Here is a 16,059-nt window from a genome sequence, read left to right as displayed (position 1 = left end):
ATCATTGTTAATAAGACTTAATAGACTTGCCCTGTGCTATATATATTTTGTTTTCCTGAGATCTGAGAAGGAATACTTCCTAATATACCCTACAAATGGTTCTCAGACTTCTGAAGCAGTCAGGGTTTTTGGGTGGCTGTAATTATTTTTGTTAAGCACTTGGTTAAGCTGGGCCCAGCTAGCTCAGACCAAGCAAAAACTAAATCAAAAATTAACACACACAACTTGAAAGATAAGCTATTACACTTAAAAGATTCTATCCTCTGACCAGTTACAATTTGGCTTAGAAGGCTAAGCAAAATTAATTTCTTCTCATAAATATAATCAAATATCTTGGATGTTTCTCAAGGATCCAGAACAATTTTCATATACTATTCCTTCATTATAATCTGAATGTTTGTGCAGTATAAACCCAGAAGGAATGCTATAGCACACGTCTTGAAGGGGCAAGAGAAGGGGAAGAGCTTTGCTTTGTAAACTTGCCTTCCTGTTGCCAGGTGTGGCTGCTGAATTCATTTGTTGATGAAGAATACATGTGCTAAAATATATACAAATACAATTTTGTTAATTTAAATGGTTCATCGTAGGGAGTGTTAGGTCTGCAACCTTCTCTATTCAAGTAACTTAAAATGAGATAAATGTATTTTTTTCTATAATTGGTTTTGTCTCCTGGAGCACGTATTGCCACTTCCTTTTATTTAACAATATTTCAGAAATATTAGTAAACGCTATACACATATGCCTTCTGCATTGTTTTCAGTTTGTCTGTCTATAAAAATGGATTTGGTTGCTAGCAGGGTAATGAGATATATTAAAGGAGTTTCCTGTATGACACAAGTGTCTGTCACAAAGACACTTGCAGTACAGAAGCTGTTTAAAGATCTGTTGTATCAGCGGCAGATCGTGCTATGCTTCAGTGTCCTGTACGTGCAGAGTTCCATCTGCAGCGTGTAAGATGTTACTGTGGTGCTGGCAACTCTCCTTTTCCAGTGTTCAACCACAAACTTCGTCAGTAACAAAATCACAGATGTACACCTAGGTCAGGCTAAAACAGACTTTGTGTGCTATGGGTGCATAGCTGCTGCCTCACAGTGGAGCCTTTGTATGTGCAAATCACTGAAAAACAGGGTAATGGAATTTATTCATTGACAGAATGTTAATCACAAAGTTAGTAGATTAGGATGTATTAAAACACTATTTTTGCTTTCACAAAGCAATTAAATTCTTAGCTTAATGTTGCAGTAGTTGCTGGATATGTTCTAATAATAATTAATGCAGTGTTTCTCTCAATTGACTACAATGTAGGAGCAGATGACTCGGTTTTATCTGAAGATCGACTTAATGAAACTGAACTGACTGACTTAGATGGCCAGCTGGAATCCCCTCCCAAAAACTTTTTGTCTGTAGAAGAAGAAAACAATGTGCACCATCCTCACAATGATGTCTTACATGCTGCTCAAGAGCATGATGCTCACGACTCAGAGTATGACAGCCATGGTGAAGATAAAATGATAGCTAGGAAACACAGTCACCACTGGCATCACAAACATTCGCATCATTCTCATGGCCACTGTCATTCTGGAAAAGACCTGAAAGATACAGGGATAGCTAATATTGCTTGGATGGTAATTATGGGAGATGGAATTCACAACTTCAGTGACGGCTTAGCAATAGGTAGGCTAACACATCGAGTATTTTTCAACAGTTTTTCTCCTCACGTTGAGTAACTGTGGTTGTATTTTACTTATCAGTGATCACAGGGAAGATTTCCAGTTAGCTTCTATGGTTACTGGCATTGTTTAGTCTCCTTCAGAGCAGCAGGAATTAAAAGAAAGGCCATCAGTTTTAATTGTCATCTTCCTTCTGTTAATATTCAGTGACTGCTTCCACCAAGATTACTCTGTTGGCATTAGTAACAGTAGCAATCTGTCAGATAAAGACAGGTGCTGAATAACTTCCTTGTGAATTAAGGAGCACTGGTAGTGCGTATTTGTTGTCTGGGTCTCAGTATTTGCCTCAAAATAACACATAAGAAATGCCATTTGTTGTTACTTACATTTATTTATAATAATAATATGTATATTATCAATGACACAATATTTATACAATATTTATACAATATACAATATTTAATATATATTTATATATGCATTAATAAATGAGTCAGGTACTCAAAAAAGTATTCCTTAGGATAACTTTATTCTTATTTCAGCAAAGTATTATTTCGGATTACAGTTAGTACAGATTTATGTCTAGCCAAATGTAGGTTAAACTACGGAACAGAGAAATTGGAACAATTACAAAATTGATTAGATTACAACTTCAGTTATTATAAACCTCTAAATGTGATTTGAACTGTAAAACACATTAATTTTAACACATCATTACAAGTCAAAAGAAGCATAGGGGATTAGCTCTTTGTTAGGGCTTTGAGTTAACAATGGAATCTACTACAGTATCTCCATTTTCTCTTTTTCTGATTTAAAAAGAAACCATATTTTATAAAAATCAACTTCCTGCTTTATTTTTCATGTTGAATTGGTAAGACGTTTTAATGAATTGGTAAGACGTTTTGACAGTGGCTTCTAAGGTCACAAAGGATCACTACGCCATCTGTTGAAAGATTCACTGTATTAAAACTCAATTTCTAAATATTCCTGTGTCAAGCCCAACCACCTGATTGTTTGGTACAGTTTTAGAGATGTTTGCATTAATCTTTTTAATGTATATCAAGTTATGAGGAATCCATACTTCTCTGAGGAAAGTTAAATTTCCTCTATCTTAAGATTGTGCCTTTTTTCTACTTTATTTACTGTTTTGACTGCTCACTACAGGCTCTTCTTGTACCTTTCTCTGCTATAGTACAGAAACTTAACATCAGTTTTCTCATCTCGGAATGATTTAAGGCATGAACTTAAAGTTGATTGAATTAAATTAGCTTACACAAAAGTTACTAGAAGAATCTTTCACAAAAGGTTTTCTCCTTATTAACTTCCAAGTTAGGCTTATTCCTGTTGCTGAAAACATCATGCTTTAGGAATAAGCATTAAAGAAATGGAGAGCTTGTGGATTACACGAGCTTGGATTTCCAGCCTGGAAAGGAGAGAGCCATCCTGTTGCTCATGTGCACTCATAATTACCCTAATAAACTTGAGATGCATTCAAAATGTAAAAGTGATGCAGTTTATTAGCTTGTTGCCTTTATGTCTCTCAGTTGTGTTCTGTCTCAGGATTTGCTCTTCAGATGAACTAAGCAATAAAGTACACAGTGCTAATGCACATCCACGATACTTCCAGTGCGATGAAAAAAGTATTAGTGTGCATTTTAGGAAACAAGTGTAATTCTAAGAAGTCTGTTGATTAAATTTGCTGCCTTGAAATAGTAAAATACCATTTGTATCTTTTTTTTTTAATTTATTTTTTCTTGCAGGAGCAGCTTTTAGTGCTGGACTGACAGGAGGAATCAGTACATCTATAGCAGTATTTTGTCACGAGCTTCCCCATGAATTAGGTAACTAATTGTATAAACTGATGTGTTTCATCTTCAGCTGGATGAAATATGTATCTAAAAGCTGTTGTGATACTTATCCTGGTAAGCATTATGCAGTGCTGTTGCTGTAAGGGTGACCAGAATTTCCAGGAGTGATTGAGCAGTATTATTTCAGTGTACGTAAAGAGAATATTAATACAAGATTAGTTTGGCAGGCATCTAGCTACAGCTTGTTCCATTAAGCTTTTTTGAATGTGTTTTAAAAATGTTCTTAGGAGTATAGAGTACACGTTTTTGGTGTTATACCTCTGCAGTGTATGGTTTCACACTAGTCCATATGGTATTGTCTTGATAAAAAAAAAAAAAAAAAGTCCCACATCCTATGGTATACTATAGAAGGTTAAATGAATTAGCAAAAGTCTTTGTGGAGATCTTCAGAAGATGCTTCCTACCAGTTATCACCAAGTCTGGTAGGTGTGGGTGACTATTTAGATAAATCCTGTAGGTACTGGATTATTATTCAGCCTATAACCTGAAATTGTGCTAGATTAAACTGTGTATGTAATGCCCATAGAGGTGACAGGTGAAAAGAACTTTACATAGGTAAATACTAAGCACAAGGTAAGTAATGGGTGCAGATGGGATGGTAGATGAGAAGATATTCGTGGTGCTATACAATAGTGGTGCTATACCATAGTTCACTGTATATGCTCTGGATTCTGATTTGAGATTGAGCAATTAATTTCTAGAATATCTGACACAGGAATAATATATTCATTACCATATTAACTGTGTGTCATCTTTCACTCATATTCATAAGAGTTCAGTTTGAAGGGAGTAAAACTATTAGCTGGTTAAGGGCTGAAAATTTAGATCTTTATAGAACATCTACCTCCATCAGCAATTTTAGCAGAGGTGGTCCAAATTCAAAGTAACACAGGTTTACCTGGCATATTTTAAACCAGCAAACATTCGTGAATGCAAGCAAAGTCATTCCTTCTGAATGTAACTGTTCCTTTTCCTAGAACCTTATTTCTTAAATTCATTGTCACCTTCTGTGGGAACTGATTATCATTAACCTCTTACATTATCCTCTTGAATTTGCAGGGTAAGATGTATATAGGTAACAGGCATTGGTCAAAACTAAACCTGTTTTCTGTGGGAGTACCAGGTCTAGATTCCTCTATTAACCTTTAACAGTTAATCACTAATACCCTTCTGTCAATCAGTGTCATGAATAGGCACCTGTAAATCATATTGTAACCAAGGACTTGCTGTACATAAATTATTTTGTTATAAGAGCTTTCATAATCCTGTTGCCCAATCTTCTGTGAGCCTCTAGCAGCATTTTACTTTGGCGGTGCCTTGGGTTGCTGAGACAGTAAATGTAGGCTAATTTACCTATTTGCTCTCCTGGGGACTACCAATACTAAACCCCTGTGTTCTCTCTCCTCCTCAGGTGATTTTGCTGTGCTTCTTAAAGCTGGTATGACGGTAAAGCAAGCTATTGTGTACAACCTCCTGTCTGCCATGATGGCTTACATAGGGATGCTGATAGGCACAGCGGTGGGACAGTACGCGAACAACATCACCTTGTGGATCTTTGCGGTCACTGCAGGCATGTTCCTCTATGTGGCACTGGTTGATATGGTAAGGTGATTATGATTCTGTCTTCTTGGCATTCCCTGCTTCAAGCTAGGATTTGAAATGGCATCTACCACAGAACATTTTTTGTTGTGACAAGTATCTTCGGCATACATTTGTGCTGCCTATCCTATTTTCAAACCACTTGTTTTTTAATTTTTTTTAACATCTTCCCCAAAAGTTAACTGGTACAAAATGGTGTTTGATTCTCATGGGCAGACTTGTCAAAGCAAGCAGGCATCTTTCAGTTAGCATAAGCCACAGACACACGCAGGCTTTGGGTTTCAGCAGTTCTCATTGGAACAGCATCACTTCTTTGTTACTGTTCATGAGGCTGTCAGATGTCTGATGTGCTCTGAGTGGGCTGATCGTATTAGTCTCCTGGTGCTAAGTAAAGCAGGTGGCATTATGAATATCCCTTTCCCCTCAGCCTCTGTGGCCAGTAGTTGCTACTTCCTAGCCTGGTTTCTCACCCTTAGTGGTATCCTTGAAGCGTTAGCTAAGACTGCTGAAAATGAAGGTTCAGTTTCTGATGAATTTCCTGATACCACAGAAGCTGTCTTGGCAAAGAAAGACAGTCAAAAATGGGATATTTCTCTTCATTATAGAGAACTTTAGTAAATACACTCTAGCGATGAAGTCATTCTGTTAAAGGTAAATGAGTCCTTTCCAGGGCTTGCTAAAGAGAGTGGCTGCCAAGTTGAGAATGATTTTTCATGCAACTCCAGATGTTCAGCTGTAACTTGTAATTACTGAATAATCCCTTGTTTTAAGTTCTGTGGCTGATATTTTTTTTCCTATATGTACCCTGACTGAAGACAGCAAAGGAAGGCAGTACTTCTATTCTTTTATTGTTTGTCCTTTTCCATGGTCATTGTAGCATCCAAATAATCAAGGACTTACGGTGTGACTCTAAACAAGAGCAGGAAAGCCTCTGTGTGACACACTTGAAACTGCACCACCTTTTTGTATTGGTGTTTCAGTAATGTGCTTACCTGACAAAAACCTTGTTTTCAGAGTTTAGTCCTTCCCTAGCTTAACAGAGGTCCACCAAGGTGCGTTTCCTTATCCGTTCCTTACACCAGCACATTGAGAATGGACCTTCTGGTATTCTTGCATCTGATTGTCCTGCAATTTCTCTAATTACGTGTTTTCTAACACAAAGTAAAAGATGCTGTTCTTCAGTAGAACCTGAAGCAGGGACACTTTCAAACCTTCATGCTTTCCATGACATCTACTTCATGTGGTGATAACTATCAGAAAAACAATCATAAGGTCTTCCCTCCTGACACTGCCGTTTTGGTTTGAGTGGGTACATGGGATTTTCCTAAATTCCTTCCTCATCCAACTTGAATCACTTCATCTTACTGGCAAATAAATAGATCATGTTTTTAATCCCTGATATCTACCTTTTAACTTCAAGAGGGTGTTTTTTTTATATTGACAGGACCAGACTGTCTGTATGCTCCCTGAAATTGGTCATATCAATATAAAGCTTATATGCGCTTAAAAGTGAAATGTTTAGTAATCTACAAGTGACGAGCCTTTTCATACCAGTGTGTGTACGTGTACATATGTATATATTTATATTTAAATTCTCAATGGGTCAATTTGTCAGCTTTTCAAAATACAGTAATGCAGACTAGATGGGTAATATGGTTATCTCTTTAGCTGATTCAATGCTGTGATAATTTGTCATTTTCTGTTGCACAGTATTCAGATACTTAGAATAACCAACACAGTTACAGCCTATTTAATGAAGAGCAATAATAGAGACTTGTGCTGTGTACTACCTGAAGCTTCTGTTCTGTTCTGTATAATGTTTTTCTATATTAAGTATGCCTTAAATGAATTTCTTTGTTTACCTCATGCTTTCCTGAATTAATTTATTCAAACAACATTGTTATTTTTGTCGTCTTTGAGTGGTTTTGTAAAACGCTTCATAAGATTTATTTCTAAGTCTGCCAAGTCTGCTCGTGGTCCTTTCAGCAGTACTATTTGACTTTCCTTCATAGCTGAGGAACAGGAAGAGCTTTCAGATTTTTTTTAAAATATATCTACCTAATTTTCTCTTGATTTAGCCGTAGCATACAGATTGATCCCTATTATTCCCATACTTAAGAGAAAATATACGTGAATGTGTAAGCATGTAACATGACAAATGGCTGAGTTAATCAGTTAAGTCATTATAAAGGGTATGTTTACAGCAATGTAATTACTGTAGCAATAGTAAAAACTTAGTATGTTTATTTGAGTATGGCTAGCTTTAACTGACTAAACAAACTTGAAAGAGCAGGGCTCAGAGAATACTGACCTGGTCCTTGTCCTGAGAAACTTGAAGTTTAAATAGAACTGTCATCCAGGAAAAGATCAAAAACGTCCACAGGAAAGGCATTTTGAGTTTGTCTACTTAAATACATGATGTCTGAGATCATGGTTTTTATAATGTAATGACTGGGTGTAGTTTTAACTATGTCTTGGTGGATTGTTTTTATAACTAAATCCTGGAGTGTTTATTCTTGATCAACTTGAACTATTCTTGTACACTTGTCAGTGGTGAAATGAAATAAAGGTGAAGTAACTTCTTCAGAATTGTTTTTCATTTTAGCTTCCAGAAATGCTTCATGGAGACGGAGATAATGAAGAGCATGGCTATTGTCCTGTGGGACAGTTCATTCTTCAGAATCTAGGCCTGCTTCTTGGATTTGCCATCATGCTGGTGATTGCCCTCTATGAAGATAAAATTGTGCTTGACATCCAGTTTTGACCTAATTATGGTAATCACTGTGGATACAATAATATTACTGTATGGCTTTGAGTCTGCACTGTTTCACTGTATGCACATTGCTCAGAGGAAATGCAGTGGCTTGCACTACTTACACAAATACAATATATTCATTTCTGTGTAGATTAACTCCTGCTTTTTTCTAATTCAAATCAGATGAGATTGCTCAATGTGTCTTCTAAACTCAAATGACTGATAATTTGGAAATACTAAATAAGAGAAATAAATGCCCGGTTGGGTGCGCTACTTGCTTAAATAAAAAACATACCAAATATGCAGGATCTATACACTTGGGAAAATACCATTTCATACTACATTTGAGCAAAACCTGGAAAATGTTACAGCCCAAATTCATACCTACAAGGAACCTGAGTAAGCTTTTAGTACCACACAAGTCTTAAGCAGTGGGCATATATATGCATATATCGGTTTGTGCTTATATATGCATCTGTTTATTCATTTCTGTGTGGATTCATCTGCATAGTGGTGACTTTAAGTATTAAATCTTAACAACAGTAGTTAACTGGAAACCACTCTGCTGTTTTAAATTTAAAAAAACAAGTCCAAATCTAAGCAATCTTTAAATTTTTAAGAGTACACCTTAAATTGCACTCCCTCGTTTATAAAAACCTCATGTGTAAGAAGGCAGGCTGTTGCAATATACGCTGCAAAGTGCTATGTTCTGTCAAGGATCAGTTTGACGATGTTTTCCTGACTAAAATTTATTTGATGTTTGTCCCTTGATATTAGTAAGAAAATGCAAAATGCAATAGAATTAGTGCTAGCTTGGGGAAATCCCTGATGTTGGAGTTACAGAGCTCCTCCTGGTTCTTTCTACAGATGCTAAACATGTATTGTGTGCCACTTGCAGCATAAACTACTGAAGAATTGTGGCTGTGAATGTGTGCAAACTCCCTTTTAACAGAGAGTCCATATGGGAATTTTTTCTGTTTTTTAACAGTTACTTCGGAATGTTTTCTCCTCTTTATGTTAAAAAAGAAAGTACGAAGTGCAAGATGCTAGTTACTGAACCTGGGCGCAAAAGTTAAATTATGGTCTGTGTACGTACTGGTGGGTTATTTGCAATACTATAATACCAGATCAAAATCTGTTTCTATAATGCCTCAATATCAGACGTGGTAGCACCAGCCATCTCACAGTAGAGAGTTAGAAAGAATATCTCTACTTCCTGCATGTAAATCATTTCTGTGATTTTTTTTTTTTACAATTTGGGTATTTAAATTAGGTTATTAAAAAGCAGATGTGATAGATCTGTTGTACATGTCATTTGGAAGGACAGACTGAAAATTTGGGCCTTAATTTGCCAGGATCAGATGTCTTAGATAGGATTTTGCTGAGGTGCTTATATTGCCAGACATGAGTTCTTCTAGTAGCCATCTCCTTGAAGAAAACACAAAGCGAATCAGTGAGTTTGTGAGGAGTGCAAGTTGATTCTGTAGTACCAGTCCTAAGCATGGTAGTAGCCTTTCCTGGAAGACACAGTTCGTCGTCTTCTTTGTGTATGCCAGGTCAGCTGTGTTTTGACTATGTGCTGTAAGTTTTGTTTCAGTCTGCTTGGTGCCAGTGTAGCTGCTAAAAACATACTGATCCTAACGCCTTTAAAGAGCACCAGTTGGTATCTTCATTCCATTTCAAGTTTGTGTGTTTCTTGTGGCCTGTTACTTTTTGAAGCTTCATGGGTCAATTTAGTTTTTACCAAGAGCAGCTTGTATATTTTAAAGGTATTGGGTTGGTTCTTGCCAGTATTTCTTCCTAATGCAGTATCAAGAAACAGTATTAAGGGTCCATTTCAAAGAAGAGCACAGTTTCTTCAGTGAAGAAGCCAAAAGCCCAGAGTTCAGGTATGCAGCCATTTGATGCTCAGAACTCAGGTTTCTTTGTTTTTCTTCTTTAAACACATTTACTACTGGACCCTAATTAGCACAACACTGATGTTAGCTTCAGTTTGCTGAACTTCTGCAATGTAAAGATCCTGGGTGACACTTTTTTCCTAGTGCCCACGTTAGGTCCCTGAGTACCATTTTCAAAGAGACTTAAGTCACTGGATAACTTCTGAGAATCTTAACTTAAACAACCTGTGTTGTTTATGTATTGAACTGACCCTTAATTTTAATTTTCTATTAATTTCTGTCAAGTATAAGGGGTCATGTGGTTGAACTGATATTGTCAAATCATTTTTTAAGTTTATTTCTTTTAATACTTTTACAGATGAAATTTTCTTTATTTCAGGTAGAATATTTACTTTTGTATTAGTTGGAGTATGGTTTTAGCTTAATACACTGCCTATATAGGGAATATAGTAAACTTCCTTCCAACGCCATCTTCAGACAAGGGAAAAACTTGGTCCTTGAAGGCAGGTACTGCATTTTTCATTAAATATGTTGTTTTTCTTTTATTTTCTAGTATTTATTACAACTTATGAAGAGCAGTGTAACAGCTGTGACTTCTCTAGGTTTCCACCAGTACTGAATTCCAAATCAATCTAACGTACACTTTTAAGTCATGTTACAGACAATCTGAATTCCACTACATTTCTACTTGGCTTCAACATTCCATTCTGCTTGGATCCAGAGTCTCATTTAACTTGTATTTGTTGGAGGGCATGTTACTTGTATACAATGCTGTCACTGTGTGACATCCCATATGAATTTTGATGTAGATCACATTGCACTCAATCCGCTGTGATTATGCTTAGAAAATAATGTAGTTGCTAGATGCAGTGTGATTTTTGTTTTTTATTTTTTCCCCTCCAGTTAACAATTGAGTCTATGGTTTCAAATGTGATTATGGTCCTATAAGATACAGCTGAGCTATCATTTTTTTTGTTATAACTAAATCATTTCTAAAAATTTTATAAAGCTGGAAAAAGATCAAATGCTGTTTTGTTCATTGTCAACAGTGTTGTGTTCATTTTATGTATGTTCCTTATAAATAAGGAGCCTTCAAAAAATAAAATTATTCAAGGAGCAGATATTCTTGTTGTCTTGTATAAGATTTTATTGTGCACCTTTAGATGTTAGTATTTTGCTTCAATTCTCATGAAATGCACAAATGCAACATTGTAAAGATATATATATCCTCCTTTCATATGTTGATTTCTCTTTTCAAATGGCATTTCAGAATGGACGTGCATCCCTCAGAAGTGATCTGGAAATGCACCTCCATTTGGTAGGCTTACGAATTAAGCTGACACAATAGCGCCACCCCCCGTCTGATCCAGTGTTCTTGTGGTTTATCTGAAGGGAGGGTCATTGCAATTACAAAGTTGGTGGAATGACCAGTAGTTGACAAGACACCTCTTCTCTCGCTGGTCTTGTACACTGGGGCCAAGTAACTGGGTCGCTGTGGAATGTCTGCTCTCTTACAGGGCTTTAGCCATATCTGCAGCAAAGAATAAGCCTTTTCACTTCAGTTAAAAAAAAAAAAAAAAGTTGGGAAACACTCTTGGCTTGCCAAAATATTTTTGTTTGTGGTGTTTGTTTTCTTACGCGTAGCCTTTGAAAATCTGTTTCTTGATTACTCTTTCTTAGCAGATTGCTTCCTCTCCAAAATCTGCAACACTGGACCTCCTGTTGCCATCATTACTAGTAGAGGATTCTCAGCTCCTCTTAGATGCTTAAATTTGCTTTTGAACACAAAGCATTTTCAATTCAGTTATTTTTTTAACAATTACTCTGTTTTTCCCTTCAAGGCTACAACTTAGGTTCCTCATTATTCTACAATATTTGTTCATATCTAATAATATAAAATGTCACCAAATGAAAGCTACTCACCACAGGTACTGTGTCATAGAGGATTTTCGGAAAGGATTCTCCTAGCTTCTTAGTTTCTCTGTTCCAGCGTGCTCCGTCCAAGAACAGTCCCTGAATGTAGACCCCTGAATCAGTTGTAAAAGGTAATGTATTAAGCAAGAACGGGAAGAGGTTTCTAGCTGAGAGCAACAGCTAGTGCAACACACTTTGCTAATGGTCTGTTGGTTGTGGGGGGCCTTTTTGTCAATTTTTGTTGTGTTCCAAATAATCAACTTTGAATATAACGCAATCTTTTACAGCATTACAATTTATTATTTCTTATTATAATTCTATGAAGTTTTATGAAGTCGCAATGTCTAGCAGTATCAGGGAGTATCTAGTCTTTACTAAAATGTTAAGGGAAGTAAAAAGTAAAACTCCAAAGTACAAGACACTATTTTCACAATTGTCATTACCAAGTTTTCTGTATGTACTACATATTATGAACTTTAATGTTTCTAAACAAGATCTGACCATACAGACTCTTTACCCAGTTACTACTGTTCCATTGCTTGTTTCACATTGCCATTTGGCAATTAACCATTTAAAGGTTATATAGCAATTTAAATGTTACATCTTTAAAACAGTTCATTAAGAGAGTTTAAAAAAAGCAAGTCTTTTAAAGACTCGCACCTTTGTGTTGTATAGACTTGAAAACTGTAACTTTCAAGTACAAAAAATAAACCTACCCCAACAACAACAACAAAAAGTTGAAAACTGTCTGGGTCTCCCAGTCAAACTGCTAAACCCTTCTCACACAACTACCAGTCAAACTGATCCTCAAAAAACTATTAAAAAGAGTACTAAGAACTGTTCAGTTTAATCCTTCCTCTTTCTGAGGAAGGGCAAGCTAACAAAACTATCTGCAAATGGAATGTCAGGCAATACATAATAAAGTAATTTAAGAAAAAACTAGTTTGCTACTGAACATCCTGATCATGCATTGTCTGTAAGCTGTTTTTCTAGGGATAGCTAAACAAGCACAGCCAACAGCAAAGGGTTTGTTTTCACTCAGGGAAATAAGCATCTTCAGATGTGTTCCTGGGGTGAAATTAGCAAAAGGAACAGGCAAGCCAAACAGTGCTTAACAGTGATCTGTTTGGGGAAGTTAGGGATAGGCAGTGTTCTCTTGGTGTTACTTTTCATCTGTGGGCTAATCCAGGGAGTGCACTAATCTATCTCAGCAGTATTTAAAGCCTGGCTTGCATAGTATTTTGAGAGCAACGCAGTTGTGTATGTTTTCTAACGGAGTTCATTAACTTAATTGCATAACTGAGTCTGCAAATTAATGTTAACTTATGAATGCATCAGCACAGGCCAATAAATGTCATGTATTTACTTACCATCTTCAGGAGGGATTTCATATTCCTTATCTTCCAGCACTTCATAGTCAAATTCTAGTAGGTCTATTGGAATAGTGTATTTTCTGGCATAGTTCTGCTTGGCACCTGTTAAGAATGCTTGAGTGAAGAAGAATCCTGAAATCCAGAAGACGGGTGGCATACCATTTTCGTACCACAGCTGCAGTAGCAAAAGAGGTGGAAAAAAAGGAGAGGGGAGTGGCTTTTATGTTTTATAGTATTTAGGAACTCGAATAACTTGTGAAATAACAGCCAAAATAGTTTCTGCAGTGGTATGTTTGGATGGTTGTTACGTGTTTTCCGCCAAGTTGTTTAAATGTCACTAGCTTATGGCTTTTTTTGTCGTCGTTGTATTTTAACACCGAAGAGGACAAAACACCACCTCACCTACTGCCTGGAAGTTCTTAGCTAATGTGAATGAATTAGTTTGTTAATCATGCATCATCTATGGAGGCTCATCAAATGTGTGTTCAAGGCACCCTTTCTCTCTTGTTATCAGAGGCTGTTCAGCATGATGATCTTGGTTTCCTCATGCAGGTGGCAGGTTTTGGTATTCTTTTCCATGCTTTGCTTTTCTTCGTCGGCTTGCCCTTCCAGGGCCAATGTTGCCTGTTGTGCATGTGTGTGTACATGCAAGTGCATGTGCAGCAAGCTGAAGGTGAGGGTGGGTGAGTTCCTTATGAGGAAGAAAATGGACTGGCCTAATTAAACTTTGGTTTTGGGGGATAGAAGGGTGTCCTTCCCCCCACCCCCAGCTTACACTGTGGAAACTTGTGTATAAAAAATTCTGAATGCTGGATTTCATTGCATTTACGTGTAATATAAGTGCGGTCTATAGCAATGGTGACTACTTCATGCAAGACATTTTTCTGGTTGTTGTACACATAACTTTAGAACAATTGTTGTAAACATGAGTTTTGAACAATGTCAGAAAAAAAACACTGCATTACGATTACATTACTGCAGAGAATTATAATGGTTACCAAAGTACTTGTCTTTCTAGTTAGTTTCCATCCAAAGAAATAAACAAAATCCTTATAATGGCAGTTTCTCCTTCATACAAGTTTAATTTCTGTCCTGGATTCTGTTCAAGAGATGTCACTTTTATTCTTTATAAGTACTGCAGTCAGACGTGCTACGCATTAAAGTGGAGGTTACTGAGGTGTGGTGACAGGGTCCAAAAAACACAAAACAGAGGTTCTCTGCAAATGCAGAATTTGTGAATATGTTACTGTAACTGAAACCAGATGTTTTTTTTAATTTAGTTTTTCATTCTTATTTTTGTTTCTGGATCTGTTGTCTATCTCAAGACTGTTCTTTTTGCAGGTACAGAGGAGCTTGGAACAAATTGCACAGTTTATCTTGGGGGGTTGAACTGTCAGTTTAGTCATCTACATCAAAGGATACATTAGTGTTTATGGTCTCATGGTCTTACTGGGTGATAAACATAAATTGTCTTCAGTTGATGGAAGTCACTAAGGCACAGAATAGTGCTCGGACTCTATGTAAGTCACTTAAAGTCAATTTGGGGAAGGTGTAGTCTTACCAGTGAAGGGATTCTCACTCACTCATCCAGCTTTCTTCTCTCGTGGTCTATCTACTGAAAGCTATTACTTGATTTCAACATAAATAAAAGATATGTTATACAGCTTTACTGATTTAAACTTGCTATTTGGAAAAGGAACTCAGCAGCCTCTCCCAAAGTTCTATTTTATTTATTTAACTTCCCTACCACCACAACGATCTATGTGCAGTTTAAGATGCCCTTAGTATGTTCACTTCAGAAGGCCAGTTCTGGCATCTGTCACGCAGTACTACTCATGCACTTTATGTGGTGTGAGGTATGTGGCAAGGTAACAGGGCTTCACTAGATGCTGTGATGAACAAGCAACTAACCAAAACAGGTGCACAAATGAACTGAACATTACATGTCAGTGCAATTCCTGTGTGCGTTCACTTGTGGAGATTCCTCCTGACAACAAGAGATCAAAATAATAAGTGATGTTGAACAAATTGGGCTGTGCTTACCTGTAGGAACTTCAGTCTACTGAGGAAGTCATTCACGTAGCTGCCCAGAGGCTTGAGGCTTGGGTAAGACTTACTCATCCATAAGCCTGGAATTTTGGCTTTCAAAATGCTGTTTACCACTTCTTCCAGTTCAGCAGACATCACGACTAGCCCCTAAAATAAATTTGGGAAGGGAAGAGATCAGAATACCTTGTCTCTACAACCTTGCTTTAACAATTAAACATAGCTCTTTGCCTAACAGATGTTACCAACTTCTAGCTAAGTCAGGAAGAACACTGAAAACACGAAGCATGGATGTAATGAATTTCATTCAATAGTTACTGTGGTCAGAGCTAGTAGTCAGTCACTAGACTGGTCAGGAAAAAGACTTAATAGACCATTTTGGAAAAAAAACTGCCCAGAATGGGAAACTGCCATTTCATCATCCCTCCTCAGAAATAAGAGTGATTAGTGAGTGTAAATTAATTACTGAGTTATTACTAAATGTCAATGCTTTTATAGTATTATTTAAAGTGTCCTCAAAACTGCAACATTGCTGCAAGTTTTTTAAATTGGCTGACTTTTCAGCTTGTGGTTTGGCTTTAAGAGGGAGAGGGGTGGTGGATCTTTTCTCTATTTCTATTAAAAAAAAAAAAAAATCACCTTCAAGGTAAGATAGGATAGATTTTTTAAAAAATAATCCAAACTGACTTTTCCCTGCTCCCCACCCTATATTTTACACAGCTGTAGCTTTCAATTCCCACTGAGAACAAATGCTGACTTCAGACAGTGCATTATTACTGTTGAGGGTTCCAGTTGAGGTGTTGAGAAGATTTGCCTTTAAGAAATTGTGAGGTGCTTCTGTTTTTTATGTTACTAAGGCACAAAAATATTGTGAACCTAGTTACTGTTCATTTGCTAGAAAATCTGTAGCTAAACGTACTTCATGGTTTGGTTTCT

At 36.8% G+C, this 16,059-nt stretch overlaps 2 protein-coding genes and 1 long non-coding RNA gene across 16 annotated transcripts in view; 2 read left to right on the top strand and 1 right to left on the bottom strand.

The window, feature by feature from the left end:
- The window catches only part of SLC39A10 (solute carrier family 39 member 10), a 117,349-nt gene extending 106,440 nt beyond the window's left edge, over window positions 1-10,909 (top strand). For 4 of the 7 annotated variants that reach the window (XM_035332257.1, XM_035332258.1, XM_035332256.1 and 1 more), the window contains 4 exons: window positions 1,306-1,674; window positions 3,431-3,511; window positions 4,950-5,140; window positions 7,743-7,901. In XM_035332257.1, coding sequence (XP_035188148.1) covers window positions 1,306-1,674; window positions 3,431-3,511; window positions 4,950-5,140; window positions 7,743-7,901 — 800 coding nt within the window. Of the gene's footprint in view, window positions 1-1,305; window positions 1,675-3,430; window positions 3,512-4,949; window positions 5,141-7,742 lie in introns of all 7 variants that reach the window. The other 3 variants (XM_035332254.1, XM_035332252.1, XM_035332253.1) reach the window with 2 other exon arrangements.
- The window catches only part of DNAH7 (dynein axonemal heavy chain 7), a 104,574-nt gene continuing 97,661 nt past the window's right edge, over window positions 9,147-16,059 (bottom strand). For 5 of the 8 annotated variants that reach the window (XM_035332228.1, XM_035332229.1, XM_035332222.1 and 2 more), the window contains 4 exons: window positions 15,121-15,273; window positions 13,075-13,252; window positions 11,714-11,817; window positions 9,147-11,321 (listed from right to left, as the gene is read on the bottom strand). In XM_035332228.1, the coding sequence (XP_035188119.1) occupies window positions 11,115-11,321; window positions 11,714-11,817; window positions 13,075-13,252; window positions 15,121-15,273 (642 nt within the window). In that variant the 3' untranslated portion in view covers window positions 9,147-11,114. Of the gene's footprint in view, window positions 11,347-11,713; window positions 11,818-13,074; window positions 13,253-15,120; window positions 15,274-16,059 lie in introns of all 8 variants that reach the window. The other 3 variants (XM_035332225.1, XM_035332227.1, XM_035332226.1) reach the window with 3 other exon arrangements.
- LOC118170193 lies at window positions 12,713-14,277 on the top strand. The gene is made up of 2 exons (XR_004752563.1): window positions 12,713-12,959; window positions 13,048-14,277. It is a non-coding gene; the product is annotated as an uncharacterized LOC118170193 (long non-coding RNA).

Source organism: Oxyura jamaicensis, chromosome 7, assembly GCF_011077185.1.
Source record: "Oxyura jamaicensis isolate SHBP4307 breed ruddy duck chromosome 7, BPBGC_Ojam_1.0, whole genome shotgun sequence".
NCBI classification, from domain to species: domain Eukaryota; kingdom Metazoa; phylum Chordata; class Aves; order Anseriformes; family Anatidae; genus Oxyura; species Oxyura jamaicensis.
This window is presented reverse-complemented; position numbering and strand designations above follow the sequence as displayed.